The 27,153-nt window shown below is 36.6% G+C and overlaps 1 protein-coding gene across 1 annotated transcript; it reads right to left on the reverse strand.

Moving 5' to 3' along the window:
- Positions 1-3,643: 3,643 nt before the first annotated feature.
- Positions 3,644-27,153, reverse strand: CEP78 (centrosomal protein 78kDa). Its single transcript, XM_010010869.1, has 15 exons — positions 26,901-27,153; positions 26,504-26,679; positions 25,819-25,891; positions 25,197-25,300; positions 24,254-24,428; positions 23,004-23,117; positions 22,702-22,766; positions 18,340-18,448; positions 16,214-16,349; positions 15,382-15,427; positions 14,574-14,717; positions 8,472-8,549; positions 6,548-6,714; positions 5,721-5,874; positions 3,644-4,168 (listed from the first exon to the last, which is right to left on the reverse strand). The coding sequence occupies exons 1-15, from the start codon at positions 27,151-27,153 to the stop codon at positions 3,644-3,646; spliced, it is 2,319 nt and encodes a 772-aa protein (XP_010009171.1).

Genomic DNA, 27,153 nt, shown 5'->3' on the forward strand with positions numbered 1-27,153 from the left:
GAAACAGTCAGAAATAGTTTAGGTTGGTGATTCTGGTCGGGCAGCCTGACCACTACTACAGGGAAGTGCTTCGACATTCTAGCAGAATTAGTCTTGAATCTCAACTGTGTGGCACGAACTACAAGGTAAATTAAAAATTTGGAATTAAAAGTGTAGCACAAAGAGCTAGAATACAAAACCACAAACCAGACAAGCTAGTGTTAGTATAGGCTGAGAGCACAGGGAGTAAACACATGGTATTGTAGTTTTTTGGCTCAGGAAAATCCCATCCTGGCCAGAAGAGTGAAAAATGACAGCTCCCATGAGAACAGAGGACAACTGTGCTGGCAGCATGGGCACCCAGAGCTTTAGAAAATTCATTTCACATTCTCACTGATGGTGAGTAAATAAAAATCAATAAGGATGTATAAACTAGAAAGTTTCCTGAACAGAAAACAGTCCATTTTTACTACATGCAAGGGATTATTACTATTATCCTCCAACCCAAGTTGGAGAGAGTGAAGAGGAATGGTAAAGGCCATATCAGAGTACTGTTTCTATTGAATTGAGATTTCTCCTATTTTAATATTTTGCTGCCAGCAATTATGATTTAATATTTGTTATATCAAAAAAAAAAATCAGAAATTCATTATGTCAATATTCACAGTCACCCAATATAAAATACAAGCTTTTGTAAACCATGACTTCAAGCATGCTTCTGGCTTCTAGCAGTGGATAGAGAACTGGACCCTTCAAGTGCCACAAATCTCTGCAGATCAACATGAATCTGCATAATTAATACAAAAGTGGAGAGTGCTGTATTTACTACGATGCAACTGGAAAAATAGAATAGAAGCAGCAAAAAAAAAAAAACAAAACAGTGTAAGTCTAACATCTAAATAAAGTTTCTGAGTTTCCAGTGAATTTTTATGTGGTTCATCATGACTTCATGTTATGCTGGACACAAAAACCATTATCAACTGCTGCTGGAACAGAATCAGCTCACTCAAGGAGAGCAAGTGCAGATGAGTTATTTGTTCAGTATAATAACAGACAAACTGACGTCACTATTAAAAGACAAATAATGCTGACTACATAGCAACCTGGCAGCTGTGTCAGTAGGCAGCTGGGATTCTGGTCCAGCAAACTAGCAAGACCTGCAGATTCTGGTGGGACTTCAAACAGATGGAGGTAGTTCAGACAAGGGTTTGGGGTTTATTCTGTTTTTCAGAGATCTGTCTCCAAATTATTATCTGTCTCCAAAACTGCAATTATTAAGTGTGAAAAGTAACTTTTGGAAAGCCTAAACAAAGGGAGGAATAAAAATGCTTGATTTTTTTAAGCAAACAGTAATATGTTCTCTAGCAAATCTAGCATATTGATTTCAGGCTTTTTTTGTCAAACAAGAACACAGACAAATGTGTAAAACGTTAACTAATAGCAAGAGGTTGAAACAGTTTATATCCAACCTCAGGGTAAAATGGTTTCATAATCATTTAAAATGTATGTATTATGTATTTTTTTCACTTTTTATTAAAATGCTTTAACCTTGAAACTTCTGAGATATCAAAGATAGCCTTAAAAATCTTTTCCATAGATGACTTACATCCATTATCTCTACTGACTTAAGATCCATCATTCAACTACATATAAAGTATGCCCTCCAGATTCTCAAAGTAAGAGTACAACACAACAGCAACAGTGACGAGATGGTGAATCCTTCACATTTCTGATTAAGATTTAAAAAAAATAGAAAAAAAAGAAAAAAAGAAACATGGTTAAGTACATTAGCACTTAATGAAAAAAGTACCCACTGAAAAAATAACATGCCCATCTATACTGCCTGGTCAATTTTGCTTTAAATTACGATTTTTGACATAGTTCATACTCTAAAAGCTAATACATTTGTTATGTAGTATAACATAAAAGGTATTTATGCCACCTGCTCATAGGTATACTATACAAAAACCAATTTAATTTTTTTACAGTATTTTTAGGGCCAGATAGCAGATTTGTAATTCCTAACCTCACAAATCCTAACACTTCTGAATTTATAATTTTATCTACCATTTCATAGTGACTAGCTTTAGAGTTTCAACTTTAAAAAGGGAACACACAGCATTTTAATGCTGAAGAATCTGATTGCATGTAATTGTTCTATCAAATCAAAATCACAAGCAAAGAATCATGACTGAAGCAACAGCCCTCAAATGTTTGGGAGAGTATCTAAAAAATTGCGTAAATTAATATATTGCCTGCTATTAGTCTGAAGTATCAAAGTCTGCATAAATAATGTACTTTCATGAGCAATTATTTGTGCAATATTGCAATAGCTAAGGCAATCTCATGCTATTTGCTCAGCAGAAAATTTCTATTGGAGAATTCATTAATTTCTTCATAATTGTCAAGCAACTCAAGTCAGGTGTTTCTACAGATCAATCTGTTCTAGAACTCTCATGACAGAGTAGAAAAGAAAGTTAAGCAGAATTCTTCCCCCACCCCAGCTCAGCCCAAATTATCTTGCCTAGTTTCTCTATCTGAAAAACACCTTCCACTGCTCTAAGACTCTCTCTGTCCCCTTCGCTCTGCACGATGCCAAGAGAAGTCCACACCAAACAGACTGAAAATACTATGATCTTTCAAAATCTAAGCCAACACTGTAAATAGTGAAATAAAAGCAAAATATTTAAATTTTATGTTTATTAAAAAGGCAACCGTTCATGACCACTGCACAATGTAATGAGTTTTCAACATCTGAATCTCTCATAAAGATAAGCATTGTATGTCAGAGCTCACTACTTCAATTTCAGAAATTTATTTTACAAATCAGGACTGACACAACCACATGTATGTGAAAAAAAGTAATAAAAAAGTTATTTTAAGGAAATAAAATTGACTGGTTCATTCAAAAACAGAATTCACACCCATTGTTGAACCAAATGACTTACACTTAAACCCGAAACTACAGTTTGTTTCATTGTTCCAAATGCAAATTTTATGTTGCTTAAAACACTTTCCCTAAAATTTCCTTCAATACTTAACATCTTCCTCATTTCTACAACAAGTTGAATTTTACTAGAATTGGACTAGACACCCTCTAGAGGTCCCTTCCAACATGTATTATTCTACGATCTACAGCCATAGCAATAAGGAACAGCGGCTGTATTTAAATATTTCTGGTAGACGTCTTTCTATACTTTTTTTTTTAATCCAAAACTTCCACTGCTTTTGGAAATGTCATACCAACAGAAGCGTTAGGCGTAACTAGCTGTCTCCCCTAAACCCATTTTTAGCACTTCCATTGCAATAGACTGGAAATTAATGCTGGGAGAAAAAAATGTAATCAAATTAACTTTATTAGCTCAAGACAGTTTACATTCTACAATGTGATCTGTGATACACAGTAAAATCCATATGACAGGAACACTTTGTATGTAGTACAAAATGAAGGGTACCGTTCTAACAGTGTATCACTTTTCCAAAAACAAAAATCTAGTAACAAGTGATGCAAACATGGAACAGAAATACTAAATAGCACGCAACGCTTTATAAGGTTACAAAGTCTACATTACTTTACAAAAAACTCACAAACTATACTGAGGCATCAAAAATTTGTTTTTAATCTTGCAAGTGTAAAAAACAGTCCAAACATTTTAGAACCATTTCAAATACTGGTAAGACTTTTGATACTTTCTTGTATTTCAGAATCAGATCCAAGAGTATCAGTTCTAGAGCGGTTTACTGTCTGCTGTCTGCTTTGGTCTCTGCTTGCTCCATCATTTGGAACTGCCATTTCTTTTTCTCTAGGGATGTATTTATTTGAGGAACAATTTTTGCTCTTTTCACGAGAAGCATCACTGGATATTCTGCTACCATTACTTTTAATATGTACACTGGAATCAGAAAACGAATGCCAACTGGTAACCAACTGCCTTGCTGATTGATGTTCTTTAGCTTGTTCATTTTGTTTGACTCTCCTGTCAGGGGATGCTGGAGTACTATTTTGAGGTTTATCCTCTTTGTTTTGGTTAATGATTTGAGCTTCATTTTTGTTCTGTGAGCTGGGCTGGTACTGCTGCCCAGAAGCCTGAATTTCTTCTATTTCTCTAAGAGCAGAGAAGGTACTATTCACAGCCATCTGGGATTGAAATGTGCCAGGAAGAGAAGCTTGGATGTCCACAGCTCTGTTCTGAAATAAGAGATTCTAATAAAGATACTGATGCAACTAGAGGGAAAAAAAAACAGTATTGCAACTGCCATATACCAAAATCTGCACAGCAAAATAAAAGTCATCACATAATACAGGAAAGATCCAGAGATAACAGCAATCATACAACCTTTATTACCTTTCAAAGCAAGCAAGTTTCAGGAGATTGACAGGGTGATAACAATACAGTTTCACATCTAGGTTGAACTTTATACTACAGAAATGTGTCATTAACACTGAAGCAGACAAAGCCTAGTCACATCTATCATTCTGAAATACCTCACAGTTCACAGTAGTGTGGTCTCAATGGTCTAGCCCACAATACATAGCTGCTACAAGAATCCACACTAACCAATACTTGGAGGTAAGTATGAGAGTAGCATAAGTGTTAGTTGAAGCATTTTGTAATCATCCTTTGCCATGTGTGCTTTGTATACTTAAAAAAAAAAAAAAAAAGTAAAATTAAGCTCAGGCTTCTAGAAGTAGCTGAATTAGATAAACAATTATTCAAACTGCATGAACAAGCTTATGTCACAGTGCAGAAGAGTCCATCAGCTGAAAACACTGTGGCAAGCCAAACAAATGTCAAAGAACCTATAATTCTGCTTTATTATTCCAAATAATTTTTGCAGATTCAAACTGCAAAACTGGAAATTGCTTTCCACACCATTAAAAAAACCAACACTTTTTACCATCATGATTTAGAAGCTTCATGGTGTTCTTGAGGAATTTGGAACACTTAACGGGGAAGACATTGGGTATAATAAACATACCAGAATGCAGAATGAATCTTAGCATGACAGTTTTATGCAACTTGGACAAGTTTGTAGGCTGCCAGTATCTTAATTTTTAATTCCTTTAAAATCTTAAGCCTGTTTGGGTGGTTTTGGTTTGGTCTGGTGTGGGGTTTTGGTTTTTTTTTTGGCAGGGGGTGTTTTGTTTTTTTATGAAATCTTTAGCATCTCCTTTGAAAAATCTGCAAAGTGTTCTATTTATTGATTTTAGAGTAGAAATTAAAACCTTATGCTGTTAATGTTCCAAATTTGTAGCTGCCTGACATTTGGCGAAAAATGGCCCACACAGAAATCTAACTGAAGTGGACATATGCACTGCAATTACTTAACAGAAAATTCATGCTTTTCAACAAGCTTATTGTACTCTTTACTATCAGACTAAGATTTTAAAACCACTACTAATCACTATTAAGTGTTTCTAAAAATCTAGTCATAGTATTTTCCATTTTTAACAGATGCATACCACTATAGGAACTTTGTATTCTGGAATAAGAAACATCATCATTATCGCCAACATTTTCTTTAGTACGTTACAAAATACATTCCAAATGGTAATCACTTAAAAAACCTACCTTAATCATTGTTAATTACTGTGATCTGTATAAATACAGCTACAGAAACAGACTGCATTAACTTGTTGGATCATTTGGTAATCATTACTTTCAGTCAGAGGGGGATAACAGCAGAAAAGCATTACACTATCAAGTACATTGCCACCAGCATTCCCTCTATAGACTTACTTTGCTATTCTGGATATGTTCATGTCTTTCTTCTTCAAAAGACTTCTCCTTTAGCACGTTAGCAGGGTTACTGAGAGTAGAATTCATTTGCGGATGCTCCAAAAGACCAAAATCTGACTGGTCTATCCCAGCCAACACAGCAAGTTGTCCAAGTCTGTAAAATACAGTTTAATAGGAAATGACAAAAAAAATTTTATCATGTGAAAGACCTAAACATTCAAAACCAGAAGAAGAAACAGAAACTGCTTGAAGCTTTGAGGATAGCTTTTCCCACTGTTTTCAAAGTAGCCCAAAATAGCTTAATTAACATGAAAACAAGTAGCTGAAGTTAGTTTCAGATCTTTGCACAAATTAGGCTGAAGGTTCAAAACTGTCAGTCTTCATTCAGTGTTACAAGGTTAAGAATGAAGTTCTCCCCGTTAGCACTGATCTCAAACCAGGATGCTGGCAAGCAGATTGCCTCTCATGTAGAACAAAGATTAGAACTCTGTAATTCAAGCAGAAGATTGGTAAGGATCTCCCAAACTAGCACAATCTCTAATAGCCAAACCCAATTACATGCTTTGCAAATGCAGTCATGTTGTTTCACCTGCCATCTTACAACTTGGCCAAACTTGTACTTGTGCATTTTAAGCCTCAATAATAAATGAGAAGTTGCAGCCTTACTGAGAAGAGCAGTCTTTGTGATTGGTATTCTGTAACTTTCTGAGCAGCTTCCTATTACCATGAATTGATGGAGGGTCCCATCTGAAATAATTATTTTTTACATAGGGGGAAAAAAAGAAAAGAACTCAGCAGAAACAGCTAAGACTTAAGTGATGACCTACCCAGCATCTTTAAGGAGGTCTAAAAATGCGTGAAACTTTTGGAAAGAGCTCTCAATGCTGCCTAGAACACCTTCATCTTCCAAAATCATGTTGGTTACTGACTGCGCATGAAGAACCTCAGATAGGGAGATATTTAGATTCCTTAATCTTGCATTTTCCATTTCCAGCTATTGAGGGTAAAAAAAAAAAAAAAGGAGGGAAAAGGTAAAAAAAAAGGTAATTTCTACCACTGTCAGTTAAATCCCCACAAAATACCCAAACCCACCTTTGCAAGCCTATAGAGCAGTATCACAAAGACAAATGCCCAAAGTAACTGTTGCAACTGATACAGAGCTTCCTGTACCAGAAATATTCAGGGCACTGTTAAACCGAGCTCTGTGCAGGTTTGTTTATCCACGGCTGCAATTCTATGCTACCATAGTGAAATTGCTGCAGGCACTCAAAACTGCTGGCTCAGCACTGTCTTCAGTACATACAGAATGTTGAGAGTAAGTGCAAGCAAAAAGATTAGCCTTCCTATCATGTTGTTTTGCATCTATTATATGACCTATTAACACCAAAGAATTCATTTTACTAATAAAAACCTTAATGAAGGCAAATGCTCTCCTTTATATTCATCCCTCTGTATCAGAGGGACTGGATATGACTGCATCTCTCCCCTGCACTGTGCATCCCAAAACTGAAAGTTCAAGATGATCCAATTTTTCTCCACATTGAGTATTAATCAAACAAATTGAAAGATGAATGGTAGAAGCATATATAGTGGTTTGTGTTTCAGGGAAACATTAAATCAGACACTTGTTTAAGATTAGCTATGCAATCACTTCCACCACAGGTTTTCCTTCTTCCATCTTTATGTGAGGACAAAAATTATAACTCTGCATAGTGCACTGTAGCTGTTAAACCAGCACCAAAATGAACAAGTTCGAAGATTACTGCTACTTCGTTTATCCCTTCTCTTGAGACAAGGTGCTAGGTCTAAGCAGTCTAGCACAAAAGATAAATATTTCTTGCAGTGGGTATTTAGCCTAAAAAGTATTCATACAAATGACATCCAGCAGTGCACTCCACATTACTGAAGGATGGGGACGGCCACACTGGAGAACTACAAGGAACCTTGTAGACTGCAGTCGTTTGTGGGTATCTGCTCCCTGTACTGTGATACTGTGGGGTATCACTTGTTGCTCAGTTCCAAAGTGTATTAGAACTTTCATTCCACTTCAGATCACATCTAGAAACCAAATTCATTTGTTTACATTATCTTGCACTCAAATCTATTGCAAGAAATTCTGCTAACTGTTGCAAAAGAATCTTTTAAGCTCAGCAACAACCAGACAGAGGGGAAACAGACCTTACAATTCAACTGTGGCAAGTTGTTAGTTTGGTTCTATCATAAAGCAAAACTGTACTTCACAACAACTGACAATTATGGCCAATGTATAAAACCAGCCAACACTTCTGTTGCCTGCAGAAACAAAACTTAAAAATCAAAGGGACAGAATAAGCCAAATTAAACAACATTTGCAAACGACTTTTCAGCACATCATGGTAAAGAAGGTGGGAGACCTCAAAGAACTATCCATTTGCAGCAAACTGCAAGCAGACTTAATCACTTTCTTGAGAAAAAATAAACATCAGAATGCTCCAGATCCTAAGTAACACACCAAATGAATAAAACACATTGGAAGAGTAGCTTGACCCAGAGTTCAAGGCTTTGGAATAGGATCCAGAGAACAAGCACACATTACTAAACGCAGATTTCATCATTGCCCTCAGGCTAGTAAATGATCCACGTGACTTTGAACTGAAACTCTGGAAGCTGCCACATTAGAGGTCATTGATAATTACTCCTAATTAAGCAAGCAGATAGTTTGACAGGTGCCTCCTTTAAAAGTAAAGATGATTAACAGTTAAAAATAATGACCTCCGTTATCCGTTCCTCAGCCTTTACCCTTGCACTCTGTTCTTCCTTCAATTTTTCCATGCATTGTTCCAGCTGCACCTATCAGAACATGGATATAAACTGTCACAAAATTTATTTCAAAATGTCAGATCAACATGCAATATTATGCAAAAACTCAGCACGTCCAATTAACAACTAGCACATGGAATTCCAAGCAAGAATTTATCTTGTACAAAAACACATGACAGAGGTCCACCAGTACGTACCTCTAGGATGAAAAACATTAACATAGGCAAGCAGAAAAAATCATGATTCACTTAACAGATTTGCAATATAGCAATAGGTAACATAAGATTATGGACAACTCTCTTGGGCCTATGACATTACCATCAGGAAAGTATGTTCTTCTCTACATCTTCTTCTTCCACTTCACCTTTTCAAGCCTTATTTTGAACCTCATCAAATGCTCAAATTGGGCTCTAAAAAAGTCCTTAGTAGCCATACCTAGATTTTCAGAAGGTATTCTTCATCCAGGACTGTATTCCTTATTACAGCAACAGGAATACAAAATTCTGAACTGTAAGAACTGTACTCTGTCTGATTGGTTTCACTTAGTTCTTCAGCAGAAAAAGTTGTTCATAATCACAAGCTGATTGAGCCAAGCATTTTAGTGTTGAATTAACAAAAACAATACCAAACTTTAACATCTAACAAACATATTCTAGCCTTACTCATGAGGTGCCTACACTTGTATTTTAATTCCAAGAAGTGAATCTCTCTGCTTCAGTGAACAGCAGTCAGGATTTAACAAACAATACCATGTTTTCTTGCACCATGTTGAGCATTAACATCTTTAATTACAGCATCTGAAGTAGAAGAACAAATAGGACTTTTTCTTCTTGCATGCTTTACCACAGCCTCCTGCTTCCAAAGGTAAAAACTCTTAAAGCTGCTCTATTTTTCAGAGGGTAACCTAGATGAATGAACAGTATACAAAGTTTCTTCATTTCTCTATATACCTTGTATACCAGCACATACATGTGACATAGGACACTGCTTTTTGTACACATCTTATCAATCAGTTCTACAGAGGAGTAAAGATCCAAACAGTATTGAATACCTTTTTTTATGATCAAAAGCTTATTCAGGAGCATACTACTACACTTCATACAAGCGATCAACTGGGAAGACTGGTGTGCAACAGAATGCATAGTGAAAATAATCCTTCTGCAAACGCAAAAAGGTTCTCACAGGTCTTGTAGGATGAGAGGGACTTTAGCATCTAATTCAAAGACGAAGTTTCTAAAATGTTCTACTAGCTATAGCCCACCCAGTGACAACCACTCAGAAGGAAGATTATGGGTCTGTCATTACTGTCCAGTGAAGCCCACTCCCAAGATCCCCTCGATTAGCACCATCAAATCTAACCCTGTAACTAGAAAGCTTATCATATCTTTATCATCCAAACATGAGAAAGATTCTCAGAGGTCAGAATATATAGGAAAACTACATTTCAAAAACAGTATTTGGGAAGAGATTTAACAGTACCTAACTGTCATGATATAACAAAATTGCCTTCAGGAATGGGGTAGGGGGGAAATCTCTAAGGAGAACCCTCAACAAAAACCACAATCTTACTGCAATCTACCCCAGAACACGTGGAAATAACGGGAGCTAGAAATTCTGTTACAGATACAGAAGCTCAGCACAGAAAGTAGCGCCCATAATGTTGTGCATTCACAAGTTCACATGTAAGCTAGAATCTTATAACCTAGGCTTTGAAGATCAGTCACAGGTACCACAGACTTGAAAAGTTCTTACAGTTCCATTTATAGTGTGTGCACATATGCATATATGTATGTATTTCAAAGTTTCTAGTGTGCAGGGGCTTTTGACAAGCAACTCAACTTTAGAAACCAGAGTTCTATAGTAATTTTGTTCTGGACAGATTTTAGACAATTCTAAGTGTAACAGCACTGACCTTTTTTTTCACATTGTTTGTTTGTATTTTCAAAAGGCAAAAGCTCAGAAAATGGTTAAATTAAGATTTTCAAAAGAAACTTGGAGGATTTGTAGTATCACCCTGCAGATGTAGGCAATATTTGATGATTATGGCCTCACTTCATGAAAAAATTTACAAACAAAGCAGCTACATCTCCTCATAAGCAGTAACAGAAGCCTACATTTAAAGACAGATGCCTTGTCCCTGTGCAAACATATTTGTCACCACTAAATTACAAGTCTTATGTATGCCTTATTCTTTGATTTCCTTTTCAGAAATTCACTAGCTTACATAGGCCTCTAGTCTTCTGCAGAAAAAAGCTCAAAGAGACATAAATGTAGACCCAAGTTATGATATTGAGCCTTCTAGTACTGTAGTCCAGAAAGACAGAACTGATATATTTACTATTCATCTTCATCTTCAAGGCTATTTGTAGCCCTCAGAATTACTGTATGCAATACGACAACTCACAACTCACTCTAGACAAGAATATAAAACCGAAGTTTAAAAACTAAAAACATACAAATACGAAAAAACTTTAGCAACCAATTTGCCACGTTTTTCTTAATTACACAGTTGTCCTTATTTTTGACAAGAGGTTATGGTGTTATCTCTACTTCTACACAATTCATCTAGTATTAATGTGTAGAAAAAAATTACCCTGCTAAGTGTATTAAGGGTGAAGTTCATAACTTATATTCTTATTTAAGGATTTAAGAAAAATCTGGGAGTTTTTTCAACTACATTCTTCATCAGAGGCAATTCTGACATTTCAGATTCCATGTAGTGGAAGGAAAGAATACTTATCAGTTCCCATTTTTCATTTAAGCAGAAATTCAGCTTTCCATTAGCGAAGGGTTTTTTGGCTTGTTTTTTTTCCAAATGAAAGCACAACTAACACTAAAAAAAATCACTAAATAGTACTCTTAAAGCCCCTTTTTGAACAGAAGGATGCAGGGAAGTTTGTAAGGACTTGCATACTAAAGTGAAAGTCTGGTCATTTAGTCTCATCAAGGAATGTCTGAAGAGCATTTTTTGGCACAGTGGCAGTTTAAGGAGTTCCTGCCTCTCACTGTTTATTCTGTCTCTGCATCCCATCATTGTTCTAGCACAGCTGGTTGTCCCACTTTACTGAAAGGCTGTGCCAAGGCCTGCTACAGATAAATACACTGGCTTACTTTCTAGCTAGATCAGTCCCTCAAGTCAGCTCCCGGCCACAAGCAGTTCTGTGGTAAAAGCTGTTTTAGTAACAGTACCTAAGCCCAATTAACGCAGATAAAGAGTCCTCCACTTCCTCTCACACACTATCAGCCACAGTCTTCTGCCACTTACTCTGCTCCAGTTCTACAACACCATCTCGTAAGCCAGGGTGAGTCATTAAAATGGCAGAAAACTAATCTGGAAAAGCATCACAATCACCAGTCAAGGCTGGAAGGGACCTCTGGAGATCATCTGACACAACCTCCTGCTCAAGCAGGACCACCTACAACAAGCTGCCCAGGACCACATTTAGACACTTTTTTTTTTTTTTTAATATCTCTAAGGAGGGAGACTCCACACACACCCCTCTCCCCCCAAGCAACCTGCGCCAGTGCTCAGTCACCGTCACAGTCAAAGTGCATCCTGAGGTTCAGGAAAAAACTCCCATGTTTCCATTTGTGACCATTGCCTCTGCCCTGTCACTGTGCGCCAGAGAAAAGAGACGGGCTCCATCCTTTTTTCACCCTCCCTTCAAGCATTTACGTATATTAATATGAGCCTTCTCTTCTCCAGGCTGAAGAGTCCCAGCTCTCTCAGCCTTTCCTTGCAGCAGAGATGCTCCAATCCCTTCAGCATCCTCATGCCTTCTTCATTGGACCCTGTCTAGTATCCCATGCCTCTCTCGTACTGGGGAGCCCAGAACTGGACATGGTTCTCCAGGTCTAGCCTCACCAGTGCTGAGTGAATACAGGAAAAGGATCACCTCCATCAGCTGACAGCACTCCTCCAAATGTAGTGCAGAATGCCATTCACTTTCTCTGCCGTAAGGGCACACTGCTGGCTTGGGTTCTATTGGTGTCCATCAGAACCCCCAGGGCCTTTTCTGAAATGCTGCTTTTTAGACAGTCTGCCCTCCGTGTGTATTTGTGCACGGGGCTGCTCTTCCCCTAGTGCAGACCTTCGCACTTCTCTATTAAACTGAATGCGTTTTCTCCACATAAACCAGCTGAATCAACTCACCTTATGATCAGGTAAACATGAACAAAAGACACAAAAGAGAAAAAGACTGAAGTAAGAAATGGAAAAGCGCGAAGAGATGGAGGAAAAATGGACCTCACAATGCAATAGTTCAAGTTGTTAGTTCGGTTCTGCCATAATATGAAACTGTGTGCCTTGCATAACAAACCAACATAACAGAAAGGATGGGTGAGGCACAGGAACAGTTCGAGACTGCTTAAGCAGCACTGTCAGGTATGTAAACATGGCCTAAAAAAATATTCTGGTTTTCAAATTCAGAAAATCAGGAGAGTCTGGACCTTTACAAGCACAGGAAAATCGGAACTAATTTTGGGGTAGGTTCCTAAAATTTCTAGTTTTACCTCCCTGGAAGGTAACATTAAGCACAAGTTAGCCCTTCCTTACACTTGCTCTATATGTAATACTACGGGTAACACGGACAACACAGGTCGGTATGACAACCCTTCCGCAAAGCACAAAACACTGTATTCCTTTGCAGTGAGTCCTGAAAGTGATATTTCTACCTCTTCAAACACCATGAATAAATACATCAAAAATACATGCTTTTCTGAAAGCATTTATTTCCTGTCTTTAGTGCAGTAAGTACCAAATACAGTTTTTGGTGCAATATGCACATGACATGGAATTCTATGATTCCAGACAGAACGCTCTTCATGAGAATGCTGAAGCCACTGCACAGCAAAATCTCAACATGTTGCACACAAACAGTAATATAAAATCACCTACAGAGAAGGAAGCTGCTATACAATTTAAGTCCCAGCAACATGTGAAAACCCTGAAAATCTTCCTGAACAGAAGCTCTAGAGAGAAAAAGGGTAGGCCTAAAGAAAAAGAGTACATCAGCTGAAAAAGAAAGCAGGTAGTTATTTACACAGTATTTGCACAGTTCTTTTGCCTTCCACCGTAACTCTAAGCCACCCTAACCCTCCCATTACATATAGATCTGCAACACCAAGTTTCAGCTTCACTTCACTTACATAAAGACAGTCTTCATATTTATACGCACGAACAGTTCATTCACCCAGTGTGGTACTCCATGACAATCACCACCAAAACCAATCTGACTATAGGCCTTATTTTTAGCAGTATTCATTTGGAGGCAGTGCAGATACTCAAAATAAAATTTATGTCCTAACACTTCAGAAACAACACAGTAACTCTGCCTGAGGGTGCTACTTCATAATAGTGCTAGATTACCTCAGCAGTGTTACTGAGGCATTGGAACACACCCTTTGTCTTCCCTTCCTTTCATAAGAACATTTCCTGTCAAGACATTTGCAGCAATAGTCAGTCTTGCTAGTGCTAGTTTTATAGAACTGTCAAAGAAGCAGAGGAAATAATAAAAAGGAAATTTAAAAAGTTTATACCAAGCTCTATTATAAAATGGAGCTTTAACACACTATCATTTTTGTAATTATTTTTAGACAACAATCATTACCATATATTAGCTATTTTTATTTCTATAATCAGAAATAACATTGAATTACATTTATAAAGGAAACACTTGGAAGGAAATACTACATGCAGTAACACTCATCAAAAGATTCATTAACCATGAATGAAGACAAACAGAGAAATTATGCATGTTGCAGCTGTGTGTAGTAAGCAGGGTTCTTCCTCATTATGGCCTGTTTTGACAATATGCTTATTATCAAAAGTGTACACGTCTTCATTAGACCTATTCAGAGATTGGAAATTCAGTGCATACTTGATGCACATCTTTTGAAACTGAAGCCTGCCTGACTTAGTGAAGGCTAATTAAGTTATTCAGAAATCCTGCTCCATGACTCGTTATTATCTTAACCGTAATTTTCTGAATAAAACTTGGTTTAATTGGTGTACTTTGCCTTCATGGATTTTCAGGCACAGAACATGCCTCTTACCTGTAACTGTTGATACTTTGTTATGTTAATCTTATCTAATGATTTTGCCAAATCAGGGTAGTGGATAACAACATCTAAATCTTCTGTATCTTCGGTTTCAGATGCAGAAGCACTTTCCACTGTCACTTTTACAGGAATACCTGTCTAATTACATCAGAAAAGAAAACCACACCCACTCACAGCATTAATTATACTGTGCAATAAAAATCAAAGATAGTACCAAAAGCTTAATTCAAATGCAAGAGTTTCCCAGAATTCCTTATAATGCATATACATTGCCCAGCTAACAATTTTGAAATAAATTTGCATTAAACAGTATTTAGGAAAAGAAAAATAAATCTGTGCACATATAATGGCTACATGCAGCAAGGATTTAGTAGCAAAGGTGGCCCCTATGAGGAGCGGTGAGGGCAGCCCCATGCTAGCTCATTCCAGCTGTATCCAACGCACAGCCGGGCCCAGCAGCCAAGATGACAGTGCCTCAGGGAAAATGTATTTAGGAAAGGGAAAAAAACGCCAGACATGCAGAAGAGGAGGGAAGCAAAACAGTGAGAAAGAGGAGAGGGAACACCAGGCTCAGAGGAGGAGGAGGTGCTCTAACAAACTGAGGTAGTGGTGACAGAATGGGAGTAAATCGAGTATCAAAGAAGTTTCAACCAAACGCTGTTGTAAACTGTTATTTTGCACTTCTCAGAGAGAAACTTCTCAGCGAGTCCCAGTCTTAACTTTTAGACAGTAATATTCTCTTGAGAACGCTTTCATCTTTTTTCCAGACATTCATCTGTTAAACCATCATACGAGAGTGTACCTCAGTCTTCACTGGTAATTCTTCAGTAGTATCCACTGGCCCTCCTCTAAAGTTAAAAAAAAAAAAAAAACCCACCATTTTTGAGAAAATTGTTTATAATGTCACCATTGCCATTCCATTTCCAAACACAAGACTGTAGGACTGGTGAAGCAGTAAGAGCAAAATCAGCAACAGACACTGCACTGTATCTCTGTAACTCTCATCACATCCTCATTCTGTTCCATAGTTATGATAGAGCATTAAGTAATTTTTTTTTGTAAAGCTCCCATTTTGAGAGGCCAAGGTCAAGGGAATGCATTCATAAAATCCCAACCAAAACTGTTTCAAAAGGAAGCATAAGAATATTGTGGTTCCCATGTGCAATTTTTTTTTTTTTTTTTTGTCTTCACAGGACTTAGATGATCACAATAATTAAGGTGGTATTTGGGAAGACAAAGCAGAAAGAAGTGCAAAAAATACCTAGGAAACTTGAATTGGATGCCAAATCAAACTATACAACAAGATTAGAAAACTAAACTGCATCTTCAGCTACAGTAAGTTTGATAAATATTTAGTAACATGGGAACAAGCAAGCAAGATGGGTTTGGTTGTGGAAGTTTTGCTACACCTGAATATGGCCATCAAATTATATCTCTCCGGGTATTCTAAAAACCTACTGAAATAGAATTTATGTAACATCCTCAAAAATTATGTAAGTGGAAAAAACTATAGATGCAATATGTAATTCTGTGTATAACTTTTAAAAACTTATTTAAAAAAACCTAACATTGTTCTCTATTTATCATGTATCTTTTATGCTTTAGTGTTTTCCCTTGTCCTATAAAAACCTTACCTGCATCTCTTTGCACGTTCTGCAGTCCGCCAAGGAAGGAAGCCTTTTGTGCCTGGTGGTAGTGGTTTTGGTGAGTAACTGTCTTTCACAGACATACTTTTTTTCCCAGGACTTACAGACTTTTTAGATGGTAACCCTGTATTGAACAGCAAGAGAAGAAAAGTGAATTAATTATACTTAATTACTTACATATAAATTCACAGCTTACTCTAAGTAAAATCTCCTATGTAATAAAAGGGACTGTAGGAGAACTACCTTTCAGTCTTACTTTGCTGAAGTGCTCAAAAACTTTTTGTTTGCTTCTCAGAAAGAGTGGTGGATAGCTTATCTGCTTGCAATCATAAGCTGGTGTACTTAACTGCTATGTTAGGTTGATATAAGAAAGACATGTTATTATTCAAAAAGGAAACAAATTTTTGTAGCTAAGGAGTTTTATTCACACTACTGATTTCAGATACCTAACTGCACTGTCTTCAGTGCAAGCCCGTACAGTCCATGTAGGTAACAGGGCTAACTACGTTTCAAATTGCCCTCTAGTGGCTTCAGTGTGAAGAACGCTGGTTTTCTAACTGGCAAAATGCTTATAGCTAATGCGTGTTGATCATATGCTTTATATAGCACATGATATAAATGCTATATATGCATATAGTTTCTCATAGAATCATAGAATAGTTAGGATTGGAAAGGACCTTAAGATCATCTAGTTCCAAACCCCCTGCCATGAGCAGGGACACCACACACTAAACTATGTCACCCAGGGCTCTGTCCAATCTGGCCTTGAACACCGCCAGGGTTGGAGCGTTCACAACTTCCTTGGGCAGCCCATTCCAGTGCCTCACCATCCTCACTGTGAAGAACTTCTTCCTTACATCTAATCTAAATTTCCAGTGTTTAAGTTTAAACCCATTACCCCTTGTTCTACCACTACAGTCCCTCCCCAACATCCTTATAGGTCCCCTTCAGATACCAGACGGCTGCTATGAGGTCATGTTGATCAATTCTGCAGAACACCAGCAATATATTCACTTAAGAGAAATAATGAAATGTTGTGTTCACTAGTCCAGTCTTCTGCTGTTCTTTAAATCATACTCTATCACTCAAAGTAAATTTAGATAATCTAGTGTGGATGATCACTCTCCCCCAGGTTTTGTGTAAGTCAAAAAACTGTTCACCTAGTATTTCATACAGATAATCTCATGAGAGCTCAGGTTATTGTTTCTCTGAGATCATTAAAACAACTAATTTTTTAATAGTATAGAAATGCCTAACTATGGCAACGGGGTTTCAAATCTCAGTTGAAACAGGATGAGTAATCACCTCCTAATGTTCACTCTTCAAAAACAAACACCAAAAAGAAGAAATCACTAAAAAACAAAACCCACCACAATTACACTTAAGTTCAGGCATTTTCTTCTTTCATCACCCTGGATCCCCACAGTTTACTTGTACAAAGACTTCAATCTGATTTATGCTTACCTCTCTGCTTCCAGACAACTAGAGCAAAGATGAAAGACAGCCAAATGTATTACAGTGGAAATATTAGTAACTCACTGAAAAATACCGAGTGTGCTATAGCTATCAGTACTTAATTATATTCAATATTTAATTATATTTAAGATTCCTGTGTTATTTTAAACATACTATTTATAGTAGATTTACATTAAATTTAAAAAAAAAAAAAGTTAGAACACTCTGTACTTCAGTAAAAAATTCATGCTTGTTTGTTCTGGCAGAGGAAAGTCTGCTATGAAAGGTTCTATCATCAGAAGAAGTAGGCAACTTACAACTGACAAGCTTCCTACAAGTGGAAAGCTCATGGTGAGGATGCAGTCAGAATAAATACATGCAACACTTTCACATATCTAAGTCAGCATTCCCTACCATTTTTCCAGCCACATATCTAGTAACACTAAAAACAAGAGCAAGTTTTGTACAGAAAACTCTGATGGTAGAAGACATGTTACTGAATTAGGAATAAATGGATATTTCTTTTTTTGAAGAAAAGTATTCTGCAAAACACTGACATTTAGATACATTGACTATTTTATAATTAAAGCTTTTAAACATTAAAAGATTATTTTTTAGACAAAAATTACTATAGTCAGAGAAAATAAAGACAGTATTACCAATACGAATAGTAGCTTTTCCTTTTCGACCACTTCCTAGGACAATAGTTCTTTTCTTTGGTCTAGTTTTCAAAACATCCTTGGAAGATGGAGACATCAGCCACTTATACTGGATATTTTTGTTTTAAACAGAAAGACAAATTGGTTTAGTAACTGATATTTAAAGAGGTGCCCATTTATGATTAGAGGGGTTTTGTCAGATACATGGAGAATGCTGCCGTTACAGAAAACTTAATAAACTAAAATTAAGGAAAACAAAAACCCGACAAAGCTGAAATTCAAACACAGATGCAACACAAGTCTGAGTGCTACATTATCAGAAAGTGTTCCCAGAACACCACTATAATATCGCATCCAGTATTTTCCTCTCCCCTGTGCAAAACACTTCTCCTTTTATAGCAAAAAAAAATGGCATCAACCCTATAAAAAGGAAAATCTGGCTTTTGCATTTCATTCTCAGAAAGCTGGCTTGCTAGGAATGACTGGCTCAGGCCAAAGTTCTCCAGAGTAATAAAACCTTTCTTAACATGATTTTATACTATCAGTGAAGTTAGTATTTTTTAAAATATGAAGTTTAATTTTCACTTCCTATAATAAAAACCCCTCAATACTAAAATAAATACATAGTGATAATCAAAGGCAGTTGATGTACTTCAAACTTAATTTCTTTTATAGCAACAGCTCTATTATTTAATTATTCCAGGCAGTTATTAAGTAACACTGTCATTTATTTTTCAGTGTGCATCTAGCTATAGTGAGTACACAGTCTAGCACTGAAGCAGCTGTCAAAGGAAATGCAGTTGATATTAACACAAAGCTTACCTCAAGAGAGCTCTAACCCCCTTATCATTAATACTAGGAACTGTACACCAAAGGTATTCCCACCCAGTGCACAGGCAAGATTAAGATGCCATGACTGTGCTCTAAGTTTAGTACAAAGTTATCATTGGCAAGAAATCCCCTTTCTTAAAAAAACAAAAAAACCAAAAAAAAACAAAAAACACCCTAGCTTTGAAGTCATGTAAGTTTTGCTAGGTCTACAGCTAGATCTGGCTCCTGAGACAAGTGAATTGTTCATTTTAAACTAAAAAATAGACAGAAAGAGTAAAACTAAACTGTAAACTTCTAATAGCAAGAGTATCTTCATTTTGTTTTACTACGCATATAAGAAAGCACCTATCCTAGGCTAAGCCTAAAGTTTACCTAGCCCAGTAGCCTGTCTTTTGTCTGGGTGCCTGCAACTGTTGTACAACATGCAAATAATAAAGAGAGTGAACATGTTAAGACAGTGTTAAAAAATTACTAAGTCCTTGAGCTCAGACTGCGAAAGCAACTTGTTTTACACACACCTTCAGTGAATTTTTCCTTTAAGTTACTCAGTCTTTCTCAGAATCTACACAAACTTTCACCACTTACTACAATCAATCTACGATTACAATCCACTATACTAGCAACACAGCGCTGCTAAGATAATACAATTTTCCACTGTTTTAGCTGCCCATCAAATCTAAAGTCATCAATTAGCAGCAGGCATCTCTTCCTGCAAACCTGAAAACCCAACTAAAAAGGTAAGCACCTACATGCTACTGAAAAGCAGAGAGATAACCACCAGTTTTCATGCAGAACTGGATGGAAGGACTGTTGAGATTTGTATCCAGAAAGCAAGTGGCAACAGTACTTTACAGACTATTTATGGCAGCCAAGACATAATCTTTTGTAGTTATGATGGCTTATTGCCATGAGTCTACTCAAAAGCCCACTGAACCTCTCTTTGTAAAGCAACGGAGTAGCACCTTAATATATTTTCTGCATAAGCAAAACCATGGAGTTGACAAGATGAGATGACACAGAACAGAGCTCTGCCACTTCTCAAATATAAACACCACTTTTTGGAGTTTTACTCATGAGAATTATGACAGTTAGCCTCTGGCACAATAAAAAGCTGAAACCAGAAATAGATGAAATTGGAGGCAGTGCGAGGGCTGATAATCTATGCAGCTTTAGCTCTCTGTGGGCGAGATACAGTCTCAGTTGGGCCACTTGCTGCAAGAGCAGACAGCACATTAGTTTCACAGAGAATTACATCTTACACCTTATGGTCAACAAGTGTCTACACATAGGCTAACATCAGTCCAATTGATTCGTCATTTTCTATCAATATGAAATTCAGATCTGTAGCAACTACAATAGGTAAAATTAAAAAAAAAAAAAAAAAAACCCTCCCTACTAAATTAAATCATTTCAAAGATAAATACCAATGTTTTTTCCACTACAAAACAACGGATGAGCACATCCTTTTCAAACATCACGGATTTGGAGGCAGTACACAGGAAGGTAGAACAAAAGGAAGCAATGTAGATGTTAACTGAGTGTATTCTGTTTGACAAGCTTAAGCTACAAGGAACGAACACTGCTTCTATAAACTTGTAAATGTAGTCTATAAAAAATAATGGAAAATCCGAAAAATAACTGAAATTTATGTTAAAAAATATAAAGAACCAAAGTGTTAGTTAGATATAGAATTTAGAATATGCCATTAGGACTCTCAAAAATGCACTTTTAAATTGTTTTAACTTGTGCTTTGGGGTTTTTTAAATCAAATGGCTGAATTTTTACTATTGACAGAATGAAGGAACAGTCCTTGCAGTTCTTTCCATAACACAGCCTAGAGCAACTGCTTCTTTTCATTAACATCTCTGACCATTTACTAATTTATTCCCTCAGTTTTGAATCCTTAAAAGAAAGGAAAAAAAAAAATATCAAAAAACCCACAGAACACCACTAACACACCACACACAACAAAACAAAACCCCACATTAGTGACTTTCAATATAGAGCACATGGAGATACTACCTCAAAGAAACTCAACTGTTTTTCCCTTTATAATATCCAGAGTGCTGCAACTAAGATAAAAGTCAACTGTAGTCCTAGATTAAGATAGTGAATGTTTCCCATTCGAAAGTCTATCAACCTCAACATCGAATGTTAGCATCCATCTTGCTAACCAGGTGGATCATCCCTTTTTTGAGTGTCTGCACCATTCCTGGGAGAAATGGCAAATGTTAGTACAACAGCCTACTCACAGACTTTATGAAATAAAGTATCTAGGCTGGTTTTATTTGTGGAAGAAGAAAAGTTATTTAGCAAGCTATTGGTCAGTCCTTCATTCATATTGTTAATAAGGTATGAAAAATTACTAGCATCACCAATACAACTTAAGACACTGCACTACCTGGATGAATATAAAACAAACATCTTGGTCGATCTCTTAGTATATGGGAGATTACCCAGAGAGTTACTTCTTTTCACAGTTCAATTTTCCAATCATCTTGAGCCTCTCCAGGCAGATGCTATTATCACATGATCCCTGCAACATTTTAAAAGTGTTGACTGCATCTGCCAAGGACAATGCGTACTTCACAACCAGCCTCAATTTCTCCAAAAGAAGTCTTTAAGACATTTGAAATGGGGAACTTCAATCCCCAAGGACCCTACACACAAACTTCTCAGTTTATTAGATAGTCCCTACACAGATCTGCAGCTCTGACTTTTAAGCTTTTTCAAAACCAGAAAGAGCAGTAAGTTCCAGAACAATGAGTGGGATTGTTACAGCTCTGTGAAACCAATAGCAAGAATACACTCATTTGTTTGCTGTCTCCTTTGGTAACTGAATCCAATTTTTATGTTAGAAAAAAATAAAACTCAGTACTTAAATAGTGTATCTAACCATAAATGGTCCAGATACTCAGTTTATGCATGCCACTGTAAACTCTCTGTGGACTGTTAGATAAAGATTGCAAGGGGTACAGTACTTCAACTCAACTCTGTTTTCTTACATGGTGAGCATCAGAAAGAATAGTTATGAGTAACTTAAAAAAATCCTGACTATGTAAATTATTGGCAGAAAATAAGTTTCAAAATAAATAGTTTTAAAATTTAAACTGTGATTTTCTTTACTTTTTAATGAAAACTTATTACTACCATGTTAACAAGAAAGCCTACCAGCAGTCCAGCAGCAGTATTTACCTAACATTCTACAGTAATGCCCAAATATACACACACATTTCCATTTTTCTTTTCGTTAAATTGACACCAGGTTTTATTACATGTATCTTAAATTACACAAGAAATCATACAAAATGCCCAAAGTATCATGTTCCTGCTAACATTTTTAGTTTTCTCCCTTTGTGATGTTTTTATTGTTTTTTAAACTGCTTAGAAGTCAGACTTCTGTTTATAACTAGAGTAGCTGGTTTAGATTCACCCCAAATGAAGCTTTCCTTTAAAAAAAAGTATTTAAAAAAAATGCAACAGCAGCTACAAAGAAAGCCCCAAATTCAATCCAAAATGCCTAATACATACCTCTGAATTAGCACTACTTCCATTCATAAGAACTTTTCCAATAACGCTTTTCATTATAACGTGATCTAGAATGAAAATATCTTATTAAGAATTTCCTGCATGAGACAAGCATTTAAGCAATCAGATCACTGAATAAACAGCATGCAAACAGAAATAAAAAACAATCAAACCCCAAAAAACCCAAACACTGTTGCCTCCCTCCCCCCCCCCAAAAAAAACAAACAAAAAAACCCACACAACAAAAAACAACCAAAACCAAGAAAAAACTCACAAAAAGGACTAAGGTAGATACAGATACATACCAATTAATGGATTTTTTCTTATGTCAAGTACCACTAATGTTGTATTAGTTTGAAGAGCATCTAATAATGACCTTGCTCCTTCATTAGATATTCCACACTGTTGCAAATCAAGCGCTAAAATGTTTACAGAGGTAAAAAAACAACAAAAAAACCAACATTATGATAAGAGCCGTGTTTAAAAGAAAGAATATCACTTTCAGAGAAGAAAACTAGAAACTCAAATCAGTGTTACATGAGAGACTGCTAAACAACTGCAAAGGAATGAATATAAAAATCATAGTTAAGTAACTGCTTTTGACAATTCCTAGTAAATAAAATATTTCCAGGCATCAATTAATTCAACTGCCAAAGGTAACAAACACACAACTTATGTCTGAACAGTCTGAGTCAATGCTTCTACACATTCTTTGCTTGCAAAGATAAGGAAATTACTTGGTCATTAAGAAACAGTAGTTACGGCTTTGGCATTTATTTCATGTTGTGCAAGCACAGTATCACAGAATGGTTGAGGTGGGAAGGCACCTCTGAAGCTCATCCTGCAAAAGAGGAACAGGCTTGCTCAAAGCCAGTTGCCCCGTACAATGTCTGGTAAACTCTTAAGGACCTCCAAGGACAAAGACTCTACCATCACTGCTGGCAACCTGTGCCAGTATTCAGACACCCTCACAGAAAGAAAGCATTTCCTGATGTTCGGGAGGAACCTCCAGTGTTTCAGTCTGTGCCCACTTCTGCTTGTCCTGTCACCAAAAACCATTGGAAAGCGCCTGGCTCCATGTTCTTTACAGCCTCTCTTCAGATATTTGCAGGCCTTGATGAACCCCAACCTGAGGTTTCTCCTGGTTAAACAGTCCCAGCTGCCTCAGCACTTGTGGATTCATCCTTATGGACTTCTGTATACCCAGTTTGCTTAAGTATTCTCTATTCTGATCTGCACACCTGGCTCAAACTATACAACAATTTCAACAGTTCCATGTACAGAATACTATGACTTACACCACAACCATTAGTCATTTTGTACAGATACGCTATAGAACAAATAACTTCTCAAAAAGTCTAGATGACAAAACTAGATGACAATAGTATTCAGATACTTTGACAATTCAAAAGAGGAAGAAAAATACCTTTTGAAAACACATTACTCTTTTCTAGCTAAACAGGGAGCTACTCTTCTGGCTACATTTGCTGTAGTTGAAAATTTTAAGCCTTCTGCCTGCCAGTACTGCATCTCAAGAGTCAGTATTTTACAATACCTTTTAGCCAAAGGTCTTCTCCTAGACAATCTGCAAAGGCACTTGCTCCTCTGTCTCCAACAAGCACGTTGCAGTTGAAAGTAACACGCCTCAAGCCGGTCATATAGTCCAGGTCAGGTCTCCTGTACCGCAGGCTTTCAGCCCAAGCTTCTCCATGTCTTTTCATTGCCTGGTGCTTTGCAAACAAAGAAGCTGTTACCAAGTGCAAAGGCAAAGCCATTATTGATGACATGATCACAAGTTACCTTATGTGTAAGTAATGTATCACCATTTGAATGCTGATAAAAGAATCACAGATACACCATTTCTGAGTTCAAGAAATACAAGTAATTTTTAAACATTGAAGTCATATGTATTCTGATCATCCAATTTGCAATGCAAATTAGTAAACATGGCTACAAAACATCATATTACCTTCTTTTTGGCAGACAGCCACTTTCAAGGCATCTTTGAATATGCTCTAGGAAATTACGTGCTTTCATGTAAACCACTGCTAACATTAATTAGAATAATCTGCTAGTCACAGGTTTACTAATGAGTTAATTAGTAACCTCCAAACTGTAAACTCAGTAATTCTTACCCAATGCTGAAGACATTTTCAAAATACGTGACGGTTAAAGAAGCACTCCCTGAACAGGTGTCACATATTTATAGCCCTTATCCTCATTTACGAAAAAAATACATCAGTCTGAACTCTTGTTCACCTGATGTTTACTAAGAAATATCACATTTAAATCCCACACCAGTAAACTAAGCTACTTTTGAAATACAAAGTCACAAATTTCAGGACTATTCACATACTTCAGTATTTGCATAATAATAATTTGCATACAGACTGCCTACAAAGTGCTTTGATAGATTTATAGCTTGAAAAATTAAAATAAAAATCAAATGTATTTAAGTTCTTGTGAAAATTTGGTTCTAAGAAAGGTTATTAAATTACCTTCAATATATTTGCTATATGTTCTGCCCCTCGCCATGTGAGGCTACATCCTGTGAAGTTTACATATCTGATATTAGCTGAATTCTTTACACTCTGACAGATTGCTGAAGGAAACAAAAACATGCATGTTATCTACATGCGCTACAGCTGGATTATCAGAATGCACTTTTTCACTGCCATATTAAGAAGCTGAATCAGCTTTAAAAGTAAAAAGCCTTTACAAAAAACTAGTGTTGAAATAAAAAGTACATTTTAAGTACATTTAAAGTGTTCTAAGATTACATATTTCTAGTGCAAGTGTTTAGCAAAGACTATATGAACAAACTAGAACGTATTTTATTCACTTATGTAAACGTGAATAATAAAAAGCTAACATCAAACAAGCATTATGACTGTTGTTTTAAATAGAAGTATAAACACCATTGTAAAGTACTATAGCTATTTTCTAGTATAAAGAAATTCAAATCTTTAAATGTTGTTAAATCATGTTGAACAATGTGAAGATTGTTATTTTAATCACTATTGACCAATTTAAAACAGAATGGAAACACTGAAAAACTTACCTATTTGAAGAACTAAAAAAAGAGAGGAGTATATTTAAGGTTTTAGATGCTGAACTTACTTTCTAATCCTTCATCTCCAATCGGACAGTGGGCAAAAGAGACACTCTCCAGAGATGATGCTGTGGCCAAACCCTTCACAATAAAAACAGTATTTGTTAACTGGCTTGAAAAGCAAAACTACAGAGAACAGACTGAGTCACCCAAACTGCTCAGAACACTTTGTGCTCTCTACAAGAAACAATAGGGGGTTCAGAGGAAGGTCAAAATGAGTGAACCTTAAAGCTTGGTTTAAGCTGGTTTGTTTCTTTAGCACTGGAGGAGCCATAGCCTATGGGAAACAGCAGCAACCTCCTTTCCTAGAAGCTACTTGTGTTCCAGTAACACGTCCTAAAGACCTGCTTTTATCTCTTTGGTGTCCCTCAGCTTTCCTTCTGTCATGTACATGCACAGTAGTTTCAGTCACAAGTGTAAGCTACATGCCCGAGACACATGGCAAAGGTATTGCTAAGAACGTTTTAATAAGCCTTGACTAATCAGGGCAATGGAATGTTACGTGATTTATACAGGTTCAGCAAGACTAGTTTATCAAAATACCTCAGCAGAATCATTCATATAAACGGTAACACAAAGATACCCTAGAAGAGGAACAAGCTCATCCGTGACAAGTATTTACAAAATGTAAGTTCCTACTTCTCTATGTTCTAATCAAGTTTTCCATTTATTTGTATAGTAACATAGTCTCACCTTTGTTAAAAGTATTAGATCTCTCTCCCTCAGAAGCAAACCCTGCAGTTCTAAATTTTTTAGTACATCTGATATACTGAGACAGCATTTGACAGCTTTGCATAGTTGGCCAGTCAAGTCTTTTGATCGAATTGCTGGAATTCTCCTTCTAAAGTAAGTTTTGTATCTTTCAACACCTAGTAAACAACAAAAATTACACATCAGTAAAATCCAGTCCCTACTGTCTTAAAAGCAACCATAATCACGCCTTGCTTTTTTGATACTTTTCTGGAACAAAAACACTTCCTTACATATAATAAATTTTTCTACCTCATATCCAAATCACAGAAAAGTTTCATGCAGCAAATTCTAACATTCTACATCAACATATTTATCTTTGATAGTTATCAATACAAACCTGATTCTTCAAGACCCTGTTGATGAAAAGTTCTTATTCCAATAGAAGTCAGAGTCTTATTATGCCTGATAGCATTCAGAAGTGGTGTCCAATCAGCAGCTTTGATGCGATCTACAGTCAGATCAAGAGCACCTCGACTCAGGTTAGCCTTCACAGCTTTCAGTGGGACAGAGCCTTGAAGAGCGCAAAGATGTTCATAATGCGAGTAGAAATCCAGCATGCACTGTCTTCTTACTTTGACTGACTCAATCAT

Source organism: Nestor notabilis, unplaced genomic scaffold (assembly GCF_000696875.1).
Source record: "Nestor notabilis isolate BGI_N333 unplaced genomic scaffold, ASM69687v1 scaffold19713, whole genome shotgun sequence".
Lineage (NCBI taxonomy): Eukaryota > Metazoa > Chordata > Aves > Psittaciformes > Psittacidae > Nestor > Nestor notabilis.